Source organism: Silene latifolia, unplaced genomic scaffold (assembly GCF_048544455.1).
Source record: "Silene latifolia isolate original U9 population unplaced genomic scaffold, ASM4854445v1 scaffold_611, whole genome shotgun sequence".
NCBI classification, from domain to species: Eukaryota; Viridiplantae; Streptophyta; class Magnoliopsida; order Caryophyllales; family Caryophyllaceae; genus Silene; species Silene latifolia.
The window spans coordinates 1-21,528 of NW_027413520.1; the positions used below are offsets into that span (position 1 = coordinate 1).

The 21,528-nt window shown below is 38.5% G+C and overlaps 3 protein-coding genes across 4 annotated transcripts; 1 reads left to right on the top strand and 2 right to left on the bottom strand.

Annotated features, from left to right (window-relative positions):
- Positions 1–2,229: 2,229 nt before the first annotated feature.
- Positions 2,230–4,378, bottom strand: LOC141639920 (dual specificity protein phosphatase PHS1-like). 2 transcript variants are annotated; one of them, XM_074448897.1, is made up of 5 exons: positions 4,291–4,378; positions 3,873–3,978; positions 3,406–3,502; positions 3,131–3,312; positions 2,230–2,849 (listed from the first exon to the last, which is right to left on the bottom strand). In XM_074448897.1, the coding sequence occupies exons 3-5, from the start codon at positions 3,455–3,457 to the stop codon at positions 2,784–2,786; spliced, it is 300 nt and encodes a 99-aa protein (XP_074304998.1). In that variant the 5' UTR covers positions 3,458–3,502; positions 3,873–3,978; positions 4,291–4,378; the 3' UTR covers positions 2,230–2,783. The 2 variants fall into 2 exon arrangements, with proteins under 2 accessions (XP_074304998.1, XP_074304997.1); XM_074448896.1 differs by lacking the exon at positions 4,291–4,378 and having other exon boundaries at positions 3,406–4,073.
- Positions 3,915–4,658, top strand: LOC141639919 (dirigent protein 16-like). Its single transcript, XM_074448895.1, has one exon. It carries the CDS (start codon positions 3,915–3,917, stop codon positions 4,656–4,658), a length of 744 nt encoding a protein of 247 aa, XP_074304996.1.
- A 616-nt stretch (positions 4,659–5,274) lies between these two features.
- Positions 5,275–8,344, bottom strand: LOC141639918 (hydroxyethylthiazole kinase). The gene is made up of 2 exons (XM_074448894.1): positions 7,823–8,344; positions 5,275–5,951 (listed from the first exon to the last, which is right to left on the bottom strand). The coding sequence occupies exons 1-2, from the start codon at positions 8,291–8,293 to the stop codon at positions 5,559–5,561; spliced, it is 864 nt and encodes a 287-aa protein (XP_074304995.1). The 5' UTR covers positions 8,294–8,344; the 3' UTR covers positions 5,275–5,558.
- Positions 8,345–21,528: the final 13,184 nt, after the last annotated feature.

Consider the following 21,528-nt stretch of genomic DNA (forward strand, 5'->3'; position numbering starts at 1 on the left):
AAATCTAAAATCGAATACACGGTTTCCGATACAACTATTGTTTTTAAAAACAAAATAATAATCCGACATAAGTATATTAGTTAGTAGTATTACAGGTTTATTTTGATATAAGTAATACGACTTTAGCCTTATCAAATTTGACATCGTTGCCGGGGAGGCAACTATTTTTCTATTTTTTTTTTGTTTAGTTGGTCTTTTGTCTCAGAGAACATCAATTCCTTGAGACTGTTTTTATACTTTTCTTGTTAGTTTTGTGTATGCCCGGGTCTATCAGGTCTAATATTAGTAAGTAAAAAATACAGCCACACGGCAACACAGCAAACGCAACTCCCATATCTCCATACCCCACCACCACCTGAGCACCACCACCCTCTTCCCAACCGCCAACCAAACTACATCTCCATCCTCCAGTAGTTCGTACCAGCCTCCACCCCCAGCCGATAGCCCGACTCCATCCCAACTAACCAGCACACTCCAACCAGAATCCATCACACCACTCAACTCCCATATCTCCCGCCCACCACCATCCTTATCCCAACCGCCAACCAGACTACATCTCCAACCGCCCGTCGTTCGTACCACCCAGTCTAGATGACAACCCGTCTCCATCCCAAACTCACCACACTCCGACCACAACAAATCGCACCACTCCCTAGCCGTCATCTTTCCTCACCAATGCATCACCCTCACCGCAGCACCCCCCAACCACCGCGCACACCGACAACAACTACCAACCACCCTAACCATCGTGCCTTCCATCACCATAAACCCTAATTAACAATAATTGTTAAACATATCACTTTCACTAAAACTTAAATCTAATAATTTCAATAAAACGTATTAATAATTGCTAAAAACATAATTACTTCGCTACTCGAAATATTATAATCCATTGTTCAAGTTTTTAGAGTAATTAGATTCGATTTTAGGTAAAAATGAATAAATAAGAGTTAATTTGACGATGTTAGGAAAAAAGGGTTTGATATAAAAACTTTATGAAAAAAGTGTATATAAAAAAGTAAAATCCGTATATGAAAAAATAAATTCCGTAAAAATAGGACGGTGATAATAAAATTCTACTTTGCGGGTTAAATTTAGATTTTGGGAGTAGAAGGCCCAAATATATTCTACACAAGCCCATAGAGGGAAGGGAAGAGCGTGGGTCAAATAGTCAAAGAACGAACACACGGTTTCCCGCCTAACCGTTAACATAAACCGCCTTACCATCAAATTTCAAATATATATTCGTGCTTTCCTACATCATCTCTCCATCAAATTATTACCATAACAACCAATTTATTTTCACAGATTAACAAAAACTAAGACAAGAATCACAAGATGGTTTCTAAAATCACGAAGGAGAAGAAGGGTTTCAACGAGCGAAAAACGACGGTGTTTAAGAAAGCTAAGCAGCTTTCTACCCTCTGCGATGTTGATTTACTGCTGATTTTGTACGGATCTGATCAACCCAATGTCCCCCAAGTCTGGTGCTCCAAACCGGACTGCGCCAACGATATAATTGGTAAGTATTACAGCGAGAAAAGGGATTGTAATAAAGTTGTCGAAAACTCGAAAAAACAAGAATTGAAGCATATCGTTGATGAGAACGAGTTTATAAAAGATTTGGGTATTGATGAATTGAACAAGTTAGCCGGGATTTTGGAGGGTAAAATTGAGAGTGTGAATGAGAGGCTGAATTTCATGAAACAGTCTGATGTGGGTTCGGATTATTACTGCCACGGTGTCGTTGACTCTCAATTAGTAACTCATGACTGTTTTGATGGGTTCGACTTGGGTGATGTCGGTTATGCACCGGTTGACAGTAGGCAGGCTGGTGTGGGTTCGGATTGTTTTCATAATCAGATGCTATTTTTCGGAGGATATGAAGGAAAGGTTGAAGATATGGGTGAAAGGGTTAATCAAATAGAGGGTGAGGTTGATCTTCAGGAGCTGTTGATGCAATTTGAGGTTGATGATTTCGGCTTTGAGGATTTCAATGCTGAATTATTGTATTGATCTGAATATTTGTCAGATTTTGTCTATATTCACTTAGTTTAGGAATGATTCTTTATTGTATTGGTATGAAAATAACGATTATAATGTAATGTAATAGCAAGTATTTGTTCGTAATTGCTATTGAATTTATATAATTCCTTTTTTCTTCAATTGGTGTTTTGATGGTTTGACTTTTGTAATGTCTGTTAGATATTCTAAACGTCCCGCATAATTGACGGTAAAAAGTCACTTAATAAATATTAGGAAAAGTGAACTGAATAAGAAATAAAACATATATTTATAATACATATAAAAAAAATTGTAAATTTTTCGTTGTTGACTAGTTTCACAAATATGGTGTTGCATTGAATTTTCACTTTCCTGCTACGGCTAGATTACAAGGGTACAGGAGGGGTACAAAAGCTTTTCACGAGTCTTGACATTTTTATACCATCAGTTTCTGTGTAGATTATACAGCAGTTGAACATCGAGTCGAGTTGTCATCTACTACTCCCAACATTGAGGGTGAGTCTCTCTAGGTCGGACTAACACTACTTCCTCCTTGCTGATTTTGGGTGCGTTTATTGCTTTCTGTATTTCCCAAGTCATCGCACTGCAGGATGACAGCTTCTTATCTGATTTCTGAAGATGTAGTTTAAGCGAGCTTTGCTCAAGCCCACATTCTTACCACTGTCCGTACTTTCATTGATGGTTTTCTCTGTTGCCATTCCATAGAAACCTTACCCTGCAGTCTCTTATCAAGGTCCAACAGAATTTTGGCAAATCCGTCATTTGGTTGGGCTCGACGATGTGCTTTCTTTAAGGCATTCCATGCCTCCAACAATGTTGAGTTCCTGCATCAGATTAAAAAGAGAAATTATTGAGCCATATCTAATTGACATCGATACCCATGAATGTAAAATTTTCAGTGATCTGTCACAGTAAACGAAATAGTAAAAAGAAGTTAAAGAGGATCCCCAAAGAATAACAAGCGCATTAGGTGACACTATGGAATATTAGAAATTTGAACAGATAATTCAGTACACATATCAGGGTGCTTCTTAGTTGGTGTAAAAGAAATTGGGATGTTTGTTTATTCAAGGACATAGGAGTACTAGAGAGAGTGATTACTTACGGAGAAGTTGCGATTTTTAAATAACTCTGGAAACTGAGAGTCTGATTGTCCGATTTCATTAGAGCAAAGGCAGAGTACTTGAGTGATTCCTAAATGCTGAAGAGTGTACACAGATCTTGCTTCACCGTATCTGCAGAATCTGAAATAAATGATATCCTCTCCAGTATATGCTCTATTCTCACCTGCAAATACACGTGCATAGATGTCTTACGACTGTTTGCAGTAATTGGTTTATCGCGGAATACTGTGGGAAGTTTCCAGCTGTTAGAAACTACCAGTATTGAAATTGTCCTCCTGGCACTTCTTCACGACATCATTTCTCAGCATTTCATTCCATTGTTCCAACTCTTTGCTCAGTTCAGCAGCATCGACCTGTACAAAATAAAAAAAATTAGATGTTCACAACCTCGCATCATCATGAAGAGACTGCTTCGTTAGAACCTTAAATTATTAAGAGGGCCGGAAGAATTCAAGAGGACGGGAAGAATTTAAGAACTCCAGCAAACTAACTTTAGAAAAGGAATTATTACTTTGGAGTCTTGGTGTTTAGCAACTGAAACATGAATGGTTTTGTTGTACCACATTTTTTATTGTAAAGCTGTAAATGTTTGTGAAACTAGTACACCAACTACACCACCTTTAGTTATAACACCAACTGTTCCATAATCTTATGCATCTCTTTTACTATATAAACTCCATTCTACAAAAAGGATATCATCCAACGATAACTAATCATCCTAACCTTTTAAAAGTTTTAAGTACAGAAAACCCGAGTGCGATAAACATGGCCAAGAAATCATCAATGTCAGTGGTCATCACAATGTTGATGCTTCTAGCTGCAATGCACCCTGCAAAAGCCATTACTCCCCAAGCAAAAGTGATCGAGCTATACATGCACGACATTCTAGGTGGGAGCAACCCAACTGCTCGTCCCATCACTGGCCTGCTTGGGAACATCTACAGTGGGCAAGTGCCCTTTGCTAGGCCACTTGGGTTCACTGCCCCTCAAAATGGGGTTGCGATCCCTAACAGTAATGGTCAAGTCCCCACTTTAAACCTCAACGGAGTCCCACTAGGGACTGGCCTGTCCGGTACAACCTTTGCTGGCGGTAACAACAACAATAATAATAACAATAATCAATTAAACGCACAACTCTTACCTGATGGGTTGGGTTTAGGGTTCGGTACCATCACAGTTATCGACGACATCTTGACCACCTCACCCGACTTGGGTTCACAGACTGTAGGGACAGCTCAAGGTGTCTATGTGGCAAGTTCAGCTGACGGGACCTCACAGATGATGACATTCACTGCGGTGCTGGAGGGAGGTGAGTATGGTGACAGCATCAACTTCTATGGTGTGTACAGGCTTAACAGTGCTATATCCAAGCTGTCGGTGACAGGTGGCACCGGGAAGTTCAAGAATGCTTGCGGTTTTGCTGAGGTTCGGCCGCTGATACCGTCTGGTCAGAGTGTCACTGATGGGGCTGAGTCATTGCTCAGGATTCTTGTCCACTTGTCTTACTGAGGAAGGTGAGGAGTTGTCCAATGAATTAAGTGGATGATTTGTGCTTGGGCATGTATGTAATGGGAGGTGTACTTTTCCACTTGTCCTTGTCGACAAGAGTGAGAGTTTGTGTGGTTTGTACTATTGTATTGATGTCTTTTCTGTAAGTCTTCAATTTGGCTAATGTAAAATCTAAATTTGTAATTAAATATTGAAAAAATTACATCAAATATTAATAGTGTTTCGGTAACAACATTACCCACTGCTTATAGTAGATAACCTAGTAAGGGGGACTGGATGTATCAGCCTTACAGCTGTGTTTAAATCACAAAAACACAGTCTCCCTTTCCAGATGAGCGATGAAACAATTGCGTCGAAAATTGCATCCACCGACAGCTACTTCAAGGCAAAATAAGCACAAACATTTTGCTTTACGTAATATATTGCAGAAGAACTATGGAGTGTGGCCATATCTATGAGAACATTTAGCACAGGTTGAACATTCATTTGAGTTTAAGAATGATAGATGTAGCACAAACAAATGAGAAAATGGTTACTGTGATTCATAGACGTACCACAAACATTCATACACCCTCATTTATTGACAACACTAATTATTCAACTTTATAAAACAGAGTTTAAAGAAAAGATATTAGGAGAAATTGCACTGCTAAAAAGGTCAACAGTATGTTTGTACAAGTATATATTGCTGCCATTAGCATAACAGTAATCTATTGATTTACTATTGAAAATTAAAAGACGACTATAATTCATCAGCAACATTCTATCCAATCGGAATATCAAGCAGCATAAGGAAAAACCTTGTTTGGCCATTGTCATTGGATGATCATTATTACATGCTACAGACTACACGAGTATGTAGACGTTTAAGAATAATACTGACCTTTGAGATTTTACGCGTCAAGATAATGGAGAAACATTAACATGACGATGTACAGTTGCTTCATCAAGCCCATATAATGAATCAATCAAGTTTACTCGCAATGAAGCTGGGCCTTTTGCCGATTCCAAACCCAGCTCTCCAGCAATGCCAAATATGGATAAAGCAGAGACTGTGGCCTCTAAAGCGTGGGTTGGGTCAATTGAAACAAAGGCAGCAATGAGAGCAGTCACGGAGCAACCAGTAGCTGTTATTTTCTGCATCATTGGAACTCCATTATGTGCACCAATGACTTGATCCCCATCAGTTACTATGTCCACTGCCCCAGTTACAGCGACAACGGCACCACTTGCTTGAGCCAATGATTTTGCAGCTTCTAATGCGTCTATGGATTCATGCAAGCTATCTGCCCCCTGCATGAAAAAACATATTGAGCACATTGTCTAAGAAAGGGAAACTGATCTGGACTATATAACAAGCATACAGTACAACTAAGGTCTTATAGAGTACTGTAACTAAGAAGCGCAAGCATACAGTACATTGGCTAAATGCTCTCTTATAATATAAGAAACGCAAATCTAAGAAGCGCAAGCAATTACTCTGTCATTTTGTGTTATTTTATCATATAAAAAGTCAGAGAATAGTGAATCTTGATTCCATGGGTAATTAAAATATAGGCGCAAAATCTACCAGATAAGATCAACTTTGGAAAGCATAAAGAATATTGCTTTAAACTCTGCAAAACAAAAGTACTCTCTTTTGATTCTCTAGGAAAACATTAGCAAAGCTCTTCGACATTTTAGACATAGAATTTATGCACTTATATTCTCCCAAAAAAAAAAAAAAAACTATGCACCGTGACTTCTACTTTTGTGCTTTCTCTATACTACCTTTGCAGCTACCTTCCACAATGAAGAAGATCTTGTTCTAAACTCCTAACTACTACATATGCAGCCCATGACAGAGTCTTTCAAATGGCAGATGTTTCCATTGCTGGCGGCACCAGAAATTTCTCCACTTAGAAAGTACACTCAGCCTCAACTCAAGTATGCCATGTTTAGCTGCTAGTTGCTACTTTACACTAATCAAGATATAATCACTTAAAATGACAAGTTAAAAACAAACCACTAGTTGCTACTTTACACTAATCAAGATATAATCACTTAAATGACAAGTTAAAAACAAACCACTAGTTACTGTTTTACACTAATCAAGATATAATCACTTAAACTGAGAGATGAACCTCTCACAGCACAATTTGGGTAGCTCCAACTCAAGAATTAAATTTGAGAAGTCATTTGCAAACCCAAGTGATTTGACTATAGCATGAACTAAAATTCCACAATAATCATGACAGAGCCGAAGACATTAACTTATCATTAGTTTATGTAAATTAAAAAGAACAAAATTGACCAAATAAAAAGAGCTAGGCAAAAAATATAATCAATCATATGCTTACGACGAAATCTCCCCTAATCATTCTTGTGTAAGACCGTCGTACGAATATAATAAGTCCCTAACACGATTATTAATGCAACATAAATGAGACTATTGTATGCGTACAATGATGACATACGAGTTTTGTCCTTTTGTCCATTTCCATACATAAGCACAATAAACACCCAATACCACAATCTCTAAGCTCAGCTGTTGAGAGTGATCTAGCTTTAGTTAGACACTATAGCCGTATGGGTTTAAACTAAGAAATAGTGTTTGCGCATGCCATAGTGAGCCGCTAAAGTAATTTCGCATAGCGAGGTTTAATACTCAGTTCATGGGTCCAAACTAAGGGTAGTGCCTAGACAAGAGGATATGTACATTGTTGCGAAAGCACATTAGTAGTGCTGCACATCAAGTGCTCGAATTTGTGGCTCATGTCTCATCTTGTTTGAGTACCATAGGAAATCACCTGAAATACAAATTCCTTTGCAATTGAAAACAAGCAGACGTATTAAATTGTCGAAAATTGGAAAAATGGGGGCACTAAAATTGTCCGTAAATTCTTAATTCCGATAAAATAGACGAGGTGGCTTACCTACTCCTCTTGGCAATTGACAAATTCACATGAATTTACCTCCCACATTAGCAAATACTCCCTATGTTTACCTATTTCAACAATTTGATCATCAACACTCAATTTGGCCCACTTGTCATCAAATAATTGGGTTTCTCCTATGACTGGGACGGAGGGAGTAGCAACTAGCAACCGGGCATAAATAAATACTATGATTATCAACACGAATGGGAATACCTAAAGAATTGACGGAAACAGATGAAATACTACCTTACTAACCCCAACAGAAGCACGAGCAAGAGCAATAATCTCAGAACCATTACCCCTAACAACAGTAGGCTTCAACTCAAGCAAATCCAAACAAGCCTTCAACCGGAAACCGGAAGAACCGGCAGCAACAGGGTCAAGCACCCAAGGTTTACCATGTTGAACAGCGAGTTTAGCGGCGACCTTCATAGCCGGTAAAGAGGTGGAAGAGAGTGTACCGACGTTGATACAAAGCGCGTGGACTTGAGGAGTGAAATCAGGAATTTCATCAAGTGAATTAATCATAGCAGGAGATGCACCAGCTGCTAAAAGAGTGTTAGCCATGATGTCCATTGATACGTAGTTTGTTATGCATTGGATTAATGGGTTTGTTTTCCGAAGGTGGAACAGGAATTTCCATGATTTTTCAGGCCAATTAAGGTTTTCGTTCTCGGATTTGGGGGTGTTTCCGGCTGAGTTGTCCATTTGGCTCATAAAAACCAACTTGCTTAGTGAAGTAGTTATTCTACACTTCAACTTTCAAGCTACTTCCTCCATTCAACTCCACTCTACCACTTTACTTTATCACGTTTGTCAACGCGGGTTTTACGCGGTAAATATCATTAACTACGTATTTGCAAAAATTATAAAAATTAGATATTTTTAAAGCACACGTAAAGACGAATCAAACAAGATCTCACATGAATATATTTTCACTTGTGTATTGAGAGAAAATTGAAATTGAATGTTTATTTGTGAATAGTGTAGAAAAATGAAAGTGGTAGAGTGGAGTTGAATGGAGGAAGTACTTCTTACGGGTTGTTTGTTTTGCGGATGAGTATGGGTTGTAATCAGGAATTATGGAATGGTTTGAACTTCATTCCTCATTTTATGTGTTTGTTTCAATTCCGTGAGATATGAGTTTGAAATTTAATTAAATCTAAAATATGTAAAATAAAATATTTTAAATACTATTTTTTTAATATTATAAAATCATGAAAATAAATATTTAATCAAATAATTATATAAAAGTTCATTTACAATATTGCCATAATTTTTATTTGCACATTTTTATTTGTTTCAATTTGATACCCATTGGTATATCAATCTCATACCCACCCCCGTCCTTGGGTATGAGAAATACATATCTCATAGGTTTAAGGTTAATAGACCTGGCAAAACGGGTCAACGGGTCGGGCCTATTCGGGTCGGGTTGGGTCGGGTCTGCCATTGATTTCGGATTAATTCGGGACGGGTCATTTCGGGTTTCGGGTCTGTTTCGGGTTTGTTGGTGGTCTGTTTCAGGTCAAGCGGGTCGGGTTGTTTAGGGTCGGGTCATTTTCGGGTCAATGAATAATAGAGTAATAGTCATTTCAAGTCTTTTCGGTTCAATTAGAGTTATATTTTGTCGGCTCATTTTCGGACTTAGTGGTTTCGGATCGGGTCATTTTCAGGTCGGGTCAGTTACGGGTGAAGAAGCTCGGGTTATGTTCGGGTCGAGTCGGGTTAATTCGGGTTTTCGGGTGATGTAATTCGGGTCACTTCGGGTCTCGGGTCAGTCTTTTCGGGTCGAGTTGCTTTTGTTAGGTCTAGATATGAAACACTTATGTTTGACAAACAAACACTTGGTATGAGTTTCGTTCATTCCAAACATATACTTCATACCTTTTGTATTTGAACCAAACACCCCGTTAGTCAAATAAACTCGTTCAATTTCGCTACTAAGCTTTTTTTCGGACAAAGTGGAACCCTAGCCGCTACATTTGTCGTTGTACCACTTAATTGTTTTGACGGAGTTTATTTTCGCAGTATGCTTTTTATTCATTACCATATTTTTTGCAACAAACTTTCCATTTGTCTATCCTTGATATAAAACATCGAACATAATTTTCTCTTCCTTAGCAGATTTGTCTTGTACTCGTATTCAACCTGATCGTTGTTGGTTCTGTAAGTCTCTAAGACCGCTATTCGACGTTGAATATTTGTAATTGTAGGTAGAAATTTCGTAATTTGGACGTTTTTCATGCTTATTATTTTGATTAGTTGATTAGTTCAGTGAATTTCGGTATTGTTATTGCAATTTGATTGAATCCTTACACTTATAAAAGTTTAGGATGGCATGTATTGTAGCTATGAATAGTGTCGAACAAAGGTGGATCGCTGATCCGTTTCTCGCAATCTCCTCCCTGTTGGGGTTAGTGTCCTTAACAGTTAGTGCAAGGACTTATAAATCTCTAAAAGGATCAAAGGGCATACTTTTGGTATTATTATCAGTTGATCCACGTTTATCAATAACGGTTGTCTTGCTAGATAAGTTTGACGTTATTGTCATACAGATGGCGGTGATCAACTGGTCCCTAAAAGTCACACCTATAGGATACGTTTGAGAGATGTGACAGTATGAAAATACAGTCATGTAGATGCCAATTTTGACTAACCAGTTAGTCCGAGTTATTTGACTAGTAATTAGTCAAAATGTGATGTTGAGATATTTTATTTAATACGGATTAAATAAAATGGGCTAAGGCGAAATAACCAGTTAATTCGTAAAATTAAATATAAGCGATTTATATTTGATTAATGTATATTGAATATAATTATACAATATTGTCTTTGTCGGACATGTATTAATAATTCAACTAATCCGTCTTATTAGTTGATGCTTTAATATCCGATAACCGATGACAGTTTATAATGAAACCGTGTCATATACATTTAGCGGATTTCGGGTCGTACCATGAGTTAAAAATTAGAGAAAGTGGAAAGCCCACTTTCCCCATGTAAAGCTCTCGGCCGAACCAAGGGAACAAAAGGGAGCCCTCCTCTCTTTTGTAACCTAATCGATCATTTTGACAAAATATTAGGGTTTCAGAGCATTCTTCTCTGAAATTTCTAGATCTCACATCGTAAAACCTCACAAGAGCTTTCTCAATATTGCAAGTCAATTAGAAAGCATTTCTAGCACAAGGGCATAGTCTCAGACGGTCTTGGGTGCAACAATTAGGAGGAAATCTCTGTTGATTTCTGTTCTTTACGCCGTGCATCAAAGGACCCGAGGTTGATTCTTAATCTTTATCGTTTCATTGTTGTATTTCGTTTATGACCATATTTCACATGTTAAATTTATGTTATAGTCCTAAATTTAAAGGGTCTTATACGGATATTACCCCACAAGTGGTATCAGAGCGAGGCCACGTAAATTTTCATTGTGATTTTTCATAAAACGATTTGAAACGGTTGTTTTTTTTTGTCTCGAAAACCGTGCCATGTATACACGGCTGTTTCGTTTTTATTTTTGAAACCGTGACATGTTTTACACGGTCATTCCATCTTGTTTTCAATTTGTTTTTATGCATATTGTTGTTTTATACGGAGATTATAACAATATGTCAAGTTTTGTCAATTGTTGAATTGGTTTTGATGCGGTTTTGATCTAAATTGCGTTTGTTTTGATTCGACAAATCTGTTTTCACGAGGGTTTTAAGTTTTCAGGCCTTGTTTGATCTCGATCGAGTGGATTTCTACTCGATCGAGAGCTTTTTCAGTCTTGTTTTTGCTCGATCGAGTCCTTGCTGTACTCGATCGACCCTTTTTAAAACCCTGCTGCTCGATCGAGAAGTCCTCGTACTCGATCGAGCAGATTTGCTGATAAAAGTACTCAATCGACCACCAGTTTAGTCGATCGAGCACTTTCTGTTTGACAATCCTCTCGATCGACTTGCAGTTCAGTCGATCGAGCCCTTTTGTTCCTCGATCGAGCACTATTGTCCCTGGATCGAGGGATTTTTGTTCTGGCAGCTTTGAAAATTTATTTCTTTTTGTTTTAAATTTTCTTTTGGCCTTAAAATGTACTTTATACGGATATTGTACACTCGCTATGATTGTGAAACGGTTCACACACGTACCATTAAGTTACTTTAAAACGATTTATAGTAACGGATTATCTCGGATTAAAATTAACTTGACTAAAGCGGTTTTGTCATATAATTTTAATTATCTTTGGTGGTTTGGATAAATTTAACATAATTACGGAATTATGTCACGAATAAATTTAATTTAGTTGATGCATTTTATTTATCGTTCTTGTTTAATTTGAATGCTTTTAATTACGTATTTATTTATTTTTGCAAACGGTTGTAACTTAGTGTGGCCTTAGTAGAACGTGTTACCGTAATGATGGAACACGGTCTTGGTTGTATTTTGAGATCTCGTATCTCCGTTTTGGATTTTTCACTTGTAATTACAGTTTTTAATTAGAATGTAAATAGGTTTATATTTTGTATTTTTTTTAATTGTAAATTTTGAGAAGACCAAAGATGGAGAACCGGATGCTCACTCCCGCTACATGGATCAAGATGGAACATCAAGACAAGCTTTTCGGGTCCAACGGTGGATTCCAAAGTTGTATTATGTTCTTTTTACTAGGATAGGCCACACTAGGAATTTTTATTTACGTATTGCATTCCTTTATTTATTTTTCGTAACGATAATATGCATCATATTCCGCCTAAAAACCAAACCACCTAATTATTGCATGAAAACTGACACATGTAGAGGTCACGAGTTAGTTTTCTTTGACATTCTCATGTCACACGATTTTTAAGCCATCACCCAAATTAATTCATTCACGCAGACGCTAGTTATTCGTTCACTTAATATGAATTATAATTTAGTTTATGGGATCTTCCTCGTATAAACAAAAATTGAGAACGGTCTTTATAGGTCAAACTCCAATGAGTCCCTTCTTCGTCGGTAGGCATAATATGACCCCTTCTACGTCGGGTAAGTTGGAACCGATTGACCTATTTTATCTCAACACTATGGTCACTCGTACGATCCTGTGACTATGGTGGACTATAGATAGGATTTACGGAAATCTATCGACCAAGAGTTCTTACGGAAGAATTAGCCAAACAGTTGGCTTATCAATTTACAGAAATTGAGTCTTGGGATCACTTGTATCATTCTTGAGGGAGATCAATTATGCAAGTGCGACAGTCTACACGTTAAAATGAATTTTAAAATAGACTTAAATCACCTCGATGAGTTGCTTATTTCGTTCTTGTTTTCCTTTCTTTTCAAAGTGTAGATCACGAACTTTTAAACCGCTAATAACAAATGGTGGTTCTCTCGATAACCCAATGCCAAGTGCCACATTGGACCGTGAGTCCGGCCGGATCTTCATGAATCAGATGAATCGGTCTACTCGATGAAGAATGATGGATCAAACTTCGCGGACTGGGAGGCGGCATTACGGAATGCCGCCTGGCGACGGAAGCTCAAATATCTATTAGAGCCCATCCCGCAAACCCGGGTCCCACGGCTAGAGTCTTTGAAATCACCAAGTTTAATGATTTACGTATGGAAGCGGGTGCGATTAAAAACGTACTCATTTTTGCAATGGAACCCAATTTGCGGAAACGCTTCATAGCCCATGGTGCAAACAAGATTTTCACCACGCTCACCAAGGAATTCTCGAAAGCACCGAGAATCGTGACCTATGAGCATACCACTCGCTTCTTTGATGCGAGACTCCGAAAGGGCCAACCAAGTTAGCCCACACATTCTCGGCATGATTGAGAATGTCGAGAAGTCGGAGACCTTTGATTGTAAGATCAGCGAGAACATTGTGATCGACCGCATGCTTCACTCACTCCACGATGGTTTTTCGCAATTTAGAGCGAATTACTATATGAATGATTTGAAGAAAACTCCCCATGAACCGCACTCCCTCCTCGTACGGCACCGAGAAGGACATGAAGTTCGGTGGGAGCATGAAACAGGATGTTCTCGTTGTGTCAAACAAGGGCAAGGGCAAGGGCAAAGCTAAAGCGGACCTAAAAAGAGGTAAGGCGAAGTTCAAGAAGTCGGGCACAGGTAAGAGTGGTCTGGTGAGTCGAGCACCTCATCGGCGCGACAAAGAGCAAGAATGAAAACATGGAATGCCATCATTGCCACAAGATTGGGCATTGGAGGCGTACATGTCATGTTTATCATGAGGACTTAAAGGCAGGTCGTGTTAAACCTGTTGGTATGTCTTCTTCTTCTTCTACTTTTATTCATATGATTGAGATTAACCACGCAAGTTACGGAACTTGGGTACTTGATACTGGTTGTGGTTCTCATCTGTGTAATCATGTGCAGGGGCTCCGAAACATCGAACCCCTCGTAAAGGGTGAGGTTGACCTGCGTGTCGGGAATGGAGCACGAGTGGTCTTTGTCTCGAGGGGAACATATGTGATCCAGCTTCCTAGCGGATTGGAGTTATTTTTATATAATCGCTATTATGTACCAGTCTTTCTAAAAACATTATTTCTTTTCGCACTTGATAAACTTGGTTTTTCATTTGTAATAGAGAATAATACTTGCATTTTCTCATTACACGATATGATTTACGGCAAGGCAGTCTCCATGAATGGAATTTATGTTTTAGATCAGACAAGCGAAATATTACACGTAATGAATAAAAAGTTAAAGGTTGGTGACAAAGATCAAACGTATCTATGGCATCTGCCGCATGGGACACATTAATGAGAAACGCGTAAAAAGCTCATCAAAAATGGAGCTATCTCGGCCTTTGATTTTCAATCATTTGGCACGTGTGAATCATGTCTCATCGGTAAGATGACTCGGATTTCCTTCAAAGGTGTTGGAATGCGCGCCGCGACCTATTAGGGCTCATACACACGGATGTATGTGGTCCTATGTCAATCACCGCACGAGAAGGCTATAGGTATTTCATCACTTTCACGGACGACTTAAGTAGATATGGCTATGTCTACTTAATGAAGCACAAAAGTGAATCCTTTGAGAAATTCAAGGAATACCAAAATAGGGTACAGAACCTATTGGGTAGAAAGATTAAAACACTGCGTTCGGATCGTGGTGGCGAGTACCTTTCTCACGAGTTTGATCAACACCTAAAGGATTTGTGGGATTGCCCTACGTTAACTCCCTGGAACACCTCAATTGAATGGTGTGTCCGAACGGAGAAATCGAACACTACTTGATATGGTTCGATCCATGATGAGTCACACCGTGTTGCCTGACTCATTGTGGGGTTATGCTCTTTTGTCAGCTGCTCTAATACTTAACCGAAGTCCGTCTAAAGCTGTTGACAAGACTCCATATGAACTATGGAAGGGAACGGTCCCTAACTTGTCCTTTATACGGGTTTGGGGCTGCGAGGCTTATGTCAAGTGGAGACACGAGGATAAGCTCGGCCCGCGATCGGTCAAGACGTACTTTATAGGTTATCCTAAAGGAACGCTTGGTCATTACTTTTATTCGCCAACCGAACAACGTGTTTTTGTTGCGGCTAGTGCGACATTCTTAGAGAAGGAATTTCTCGAGAATGCAAAGAGTGATAGAACCTTCGAACTGTCGGAGATTCCAGAACCAAGTACCGAGCAACTATTGGAGGAACCTATTCCTTCAATCCCGGCTGCGGTTAACATTCCTGAGGAACCTAGGAGGTCGGGAAGAGTCTCTATTCCTCCGGACAGATACATTGGTATGGTCGAGGAACATGACATAGATGACGTTCTACTCTTAACGAGTAGTGAGCCCGCAACCTATAAAGGTGCCATGACTAGTTCTGACTCAAAGCTATGGCTTGAGGCCATGCAATCCGAGATGGACTCTATGTATGAGAACAACGTGTGGGATCTTGTTGACTTACCTGCTAAGGTTCGTCCCCTTCAATGCAAATGGCTTTACAAGATAAAGCATTCTGTGGAAGGTCAACAAGATATCTATAAAGCACGACTAGTTGCTAAAGGTTTCACCCAAGTGCCAGGTTTGCACTACGATGAAATTTTTGCACCCGTAGTCATCTTTGCGTTCCATTCGGATTATCTTAGCGATCGCCGCTTTTCATGACTATGAAATTTGGCAAATGGACGTGAAAACCGCCTTCTTAAACGGTTTTTTGGAGGAAGAGTTGTACATGGTACAACCCGAAGGTTTCATCGATCCAGAACATCCTAAGAAAGTATGCAAACTTAAGCGTTCCATTTATGGACTTAAGCAAGCATCTCGGAGTTGGAATCATCGCTTCGACCAAGTGATAAAAGAAAACGGATTCACTCGATCGGTCGAGGAACCATGTCTATATATCAAGTTGAGTGGGAGCAAGATTGTCTTCCTAATATTGTATGTTGACGACATACTCCTGATTGGGAATGACATACCTCTCTTAACTTCGGTGAAAGTATGGTTGAAAAACCATTTCCAGATGAAAGATCTGGGAGAGGCACAAAGAATTCCAGGCATCCGTATCTATCGAGATAGATCACGACGGATGTTATCTCTCAGTCAGGAGTCTTACATAGACAAAGTCCTAGAGAGATTCAGCATGACTAACTCCAAGAAGGGTTTCTTCCTATGGCTCCGGGGGTGTATTTGAGCAAGTCTCGGCACCGGAGACAGGAAGAGAAAGAGCGCATGACACGGATTCCTTATGCTTCGGCTATAGGATCAATCATGTATGCCATGATATGCACACGTCCGGACGTGGCATATGCATTGAGTATGACAAGTCGATTCCAACAGCATCCAGGTGAATCACATTGGTCGGGTCTGTCAAGAACATTCTTAAGTACCTACGGAGGACTAAAGATTGGGCATTGACTTATGGAGGCCCTCAAAAGCTATGCGCAACGGATTCTGTGAGATGCCGCTTCCAAACGGATCGAGATGACTCGAAATCTCGATCCTGGATTCGTTTTTACTCTTAATGGCGCTGCGGTCACTGGAAGAGTTCGAAACAAACTTAAACAGATTCTACGACCGAGTCCGAGTACTATGCCGCGTGCGAAGCTACAAAGGAAGCGATATGGATGCGTCAATTCTTACATGGACTATCTGTAGTGCCTAGTTCGAATGACCCGATCACCATCTATTGTGACAATAGTGGTGCCATCTTCCAAGCTAAGGAGCCAAAGTCTAGCAACAAGTCTAGACATGTACAACGGAAAGCTCATCTAATCCGGGATTACGTGGAGCAAAAGGAAGTAGTGATAGAAAAGATTGCTACTGAGATGATAACATAGCGAGATCCTCTCACTAAAGCATTACGACAAGATAAGCATGAAGGGCACGTTAATTCCATGGGAATTAAACGTGTTCCTAAGTTGTAGTACTCTTTTATGGATTAGATTCATTCCCTTTTGTACTCTATACGACATCATCGTTTTGATATTTATATATTTTGTTTTTCATGTGGAATTGTACGACAATTTTTGAACACCACAAAGTGAACTGAACGAACATTATATTTTTCAGTCCTTAATTGCCCACATGAGCTGATAACTCTGGCAATTATTTTGTGATGTTGGTTGATGGTGGGTTCAACGAGTCATAAGTCAACCGGTTGACTGACCAATCACAGAGGCGATTTATACGGATATTTCGTAGGACACAATTGGGACATCGACGTGGAGTCCTAAATGTTTTATAACATTCGGTGCCCGGTCGTGGATAGGACCTCCATGGTGATCCTAAGAGTCGATTCTTTTGACTATCGATTTTCTCTTGAGACTAAAGGCGATTTTGGGTGACTTTGGTTTCTTTCTCACGGTCATCCGTAACGGGGGGCCAAGTAGATTTTTTTCGGGTCATTTCATGCCGTGCTTAGATCGGAAGGAGTTCGAGTTGAAGGAAATATTCAGCCTTTATCAGGTACTCGATATTTCTCAGGGCCACTCGAGGAGTCAGAATCGAAATGCATGGCCATGCTCGGATACGGATTCGTTTTATCAGTTAAGTTACTCTCTAGTCGGGGAAACCACTCTTGATCCAGATCGATTGTAAAATACGACCTTTGCGGATCCGGATCTGCAAATTGTTTTACATTGAGTGGGAGAAATTTTAAATGAATATGAGAATCGGTTATCGCACATACACTTGTACGGACAAGTGGGAGTTTGTTGGAGCTTGTGTCCTCCAGTTAGTGCGGATAACGTCATTGCACATACACTTGTACGGACAAGTGGGAGCTTGTTGGGGTTAGTGTCCTTAACAGTTAGTGCAAGGACTTATAAATCTCTAAAAGGATCAAAGGGCATACTTTTGGTATTATTATTAGTTGATCCACGTTTATCAATAACGGTTGGCTTGCTAGATAAGTTTGACGTTATTGTCATACAGATGGCGGTGATCAACTGGTCCCTAAAAGTCACACCTATAGGATACGTTTGAGAGATGTGACAGTATGAAAATACAGTCATGTAGATGCCAATTTTGACTAACCAGTTAGTCCGAGTTATTTGACTAGTAATTAGTCAAAATGTGATGTTGAGATATTTTATTTAATACGGATTAAATAAAATGGGCTAAAGCGAATTAACCATTAATTCAGTAAAATTAAATATAAGCGATTTATATTTGATTAATGTATATTGAATATAATTATACAATATTGTCTTTGTCGGACATGTATTAATAATTCAACTAATCCGTCTTATTAGTTGATGCTTTAATATCCGATAACCGATGATGATTTATAATGAAACCGTGTCATATACATTTAGCGGATTTCGGGTCGTACCATGAGTTAAAAATTAGAGAAAGTGGAAAGCCCACTTTCCCCATGTAAAGCTCTCGGCCGAACCAAGGGAACAAAAGGGAGCCCTCCTCTCTTTTGTAACCTAATCGATCATTTTGACAAAATATTAGGGTTTCAGAGCATTCTTCTCTGAAATTTCTAGATCTCACATCGTAAAACCTCACAAGAGCTTTCTCAATATTGCAAGTCAATTAGAAAGCATTTCTAGCACAAGGGCATAGTCTCAGACGGTCTTGGGTGCAACAATTAGGAGGAAATCTCTGTTGATTTCTGTTCTTTACGCCGTGCATCAAAGGACCCGAGGTTGATTCTTAATCTTTATCGTTTCATTGTTGTATTTCGTTTATGACCATATTTCACATGTTAAATTTACGTTATAGTCCTAAATTTAAAGGGTCTTATACGGATATTACCCCCACACTCCCTTCATTCTAACCTAACCTGCTTCCCTTGTTGCTCACTGATACCCATACTCATTTTCTCACTGGTAATTTCATTCTCCCTTTTTCTCACTGGTAATTTCAATCTCTCTTCTAATCTGCAATTCCACATGCCTTTTTCTTGACTCACGTTTTGCGATTCGCTTGCAAATTCTATATTAAGATCTGGATTTGGTCGGCTTCTCTTGACTCACGTTTTAGGATTAGGTGACCTCCATTTATGGCTCTCGAATCTTCATCTCATTGCCCATTTTCTGGGAAAAAGGTCTTTTTTTTTTAAGTTAGGGTTTTGATTTAAATTCCGCTTGCAGATGCGTTTCCGTTCTTTATTATTCCTTTTGTAGGTTTGTTTGTTTTGATTTTACTTTCGATTGCAATTGAATTTCTATTATCTTTACCCTATTGCTTGATTCTGAAATTCGCAGGCAACCATTGATATATGAAGTGAACGCACGACCTCTGATCATTTCGTTTCTGGTTTCTGAAAGGATTCCCCGTGCTTATGAGAGTGTGGGATCACTCATTTTCGCCCTCGTGGTAGTTATGGAGTCGATAATTTGAGGTATTCAAGATCATTGTTGTGGTCAACATCATCATCTAGCTCATTCACTTCATAATTCTTAAAATTCAGGCGTGTCTTCTCCTTCTTTCCTATTTTTTTTATTTCTTTTATTTCGATGTTATTGTCTTTACTTTATATTAATCTTTGCCTTGCTATTCATGTCTTTTATTTATCTATGTTTATAGGGGATTTATATAACCAGACCTATTATTTTGACAGTGTTTACTATTCCCATTATTTATGTTTGTCCATTATTTTACAGTATCAGATGATTTGGGGTTTGGGTGTGGTAGTTGTGTATGGATTTAATCGGCTATTGGTTAACTTTAAAATTCAGTCGTGTTAGCAGATTTTCCATACCCTTTAAAAAGAGAGAACCTCTCGGTATTGTTGCTACTCATTTTACTGTGTCTCCATTATCGTTTACCCCTCCTTTTCTTACTACTGATCTGAATATTTGCACGTTACTGTCATGAGTTTTGTATTTCCGGTGATAGGTTTCCTTTAGTGAGCTCTTCCAACGTCCCAAACAACTGGCCAATATAAGGTTTAAATTCAGGTGCAACATTCCTTGTCCACAATTCACTACCACCAGGTGTGGAGTCCAAAAGTAGTTGATGCACACGAGAAGGAACAGAATGTTGTTCAACATGTGGAGTAGAACTAGATGCATCAGGTGGTTCAATCAGAAGAGTAGAAGTAAGTGAAGACTCAACAATATCATTACTATCTTTAGAGGTAATGGCAGAGACATGAAGATCATTACAGGAAGAAGAGGTTACATTACTTGTAGGATCTGGTAAGAAAAGTGAAAGGTAAGATAACAAGAAAAAGTATAAAAGATATGGACGAAAACAAAATCACACAAGTGGCTGAACAATATCACATATCTAGGGAAACAATATCACGTTGTCTGGGAAAATATCACATATGAAGATGGAAAACGATATCACAAACAATGTTGCAGGAACAATATCACACAGGTGCCTGGACAATATCACATATTCAGGAAAACAATATCACGTACTCTGGAACAAATATCACACATGAAGTTGAAAAACAATATCACAAACGTGAATATACAATGTACATATCAACATAAACAATATCACCAGGTGTAGAAAACAATATCACATATTGAGAAAAATAAGAACGTCAATGAACAAAAAATATGTACCAAAAGTATGACGAACATGTGATTGAAAGCTGAAAGTACAAAATAAAGAGAGAATACGCAGAGATTTCAGAATACGCTGAAAGTACAAAATTAAGAAGAATAACATACCAGACATCACAATGAAGATTGAAGACGCAGAGATTTGAGCACGAAAACCTGGAAATCAAACAAAAACGAGCCGAATTTTAAAGAAGCACAAAATTAAATTGAAAATAACAAATAAATAAGAACAAACAGACTAAGATAAGAACGAAGGTGTAACATAAGGACGAAAAACGGCAATTACGTACCTGAACAAAGGAAATAATTGAAATAATATGATAATTGTGAAGAATGAGCAGCAAAACCTGGAAATAAAACAAAAAAACGTACCGAATTTGAGGAAACACAAAATTAAATTGAAAATAACAAACAAAAGCAAGATGAAATTCAAATTATAAAAAGGAAAGAAGAACAAACAGAGTAATGTTAGGACGTATTCGAAATTTAGGGATTAAAAACGCCAATTACGTACTCCGAACAAACGAACTAATTGGAATAATATGATAATTGTGAAGAATGACGACGAAAAACGGAGATGACGCCTAAATTCTAGGGTTTTCGAGCTCAACAATGGAGGAAGAAGCAACAGTAGAGAGAGAAATTGAAGGGAGAAGCAGCTACAGTAGAGAGAGAATTTGAAAGGAGGAAATAACGGTATTGATGTAAAACATAGTTTAGATAGGCAGCTGTTAAATTACAAATTTGCCCTTCCTTGTTTCCACCCTAAATACCTATCATAGTATTAATCCTCAATCCTCAAATATATAACTAATACTCACATGATCCCATTCCTATATATATATATATATATATATATATATATATATATATATATATATATATATATATATATATATATATATATATATATATATATATATATATCGTCTTTTCGACCGTGTCGATTATAATTATCGTTAATTCACTAATATAGTTCATATA

Coding starts and splice junctions, on each gene's coding strand:
- LOC141639920 (XM_074448897.1), bottom strand. CDS start 3,457: ATGCTGAGAAATGATGTCGTGAAGAAGTGCCAGGAGGACAATTTCAAT. Junction 3,313..3,405: donor GGAGGACAATTTCAATACTG/GTAGTTTCTAAC, acceptor GTGTATTTGCAG/GTGAGAATAGAGCATATACT. Junction 2,850..3,130: donor TTAAAAATCGCAACTTCTCC/GTAAGTAATCAC, acceptor AATCTGATGCAG/GAACTCAACATTGTTGGAGG.
- LOC141639919 (XM_074448895.1), top strand. CDS start 3,915: ATGGCCAAGAAATCATCAATGTCAGTGGTCATCACAATGTTGATGCTT.
- LOC141639918 (XM_074448894.1), bottom strand. CDS start 8,293: ATGAGCCAAATGGACAACTCAGCCGGAAACACCCCCAAATCCGAGAAC. Junction 5,952..7,822: donor CTTCTGTTGGGGTTAGTAAG/GTAGTATTTCAT, acceptor TTTTTCATGCAG/GGGGCAGATAGCTTGCATGA.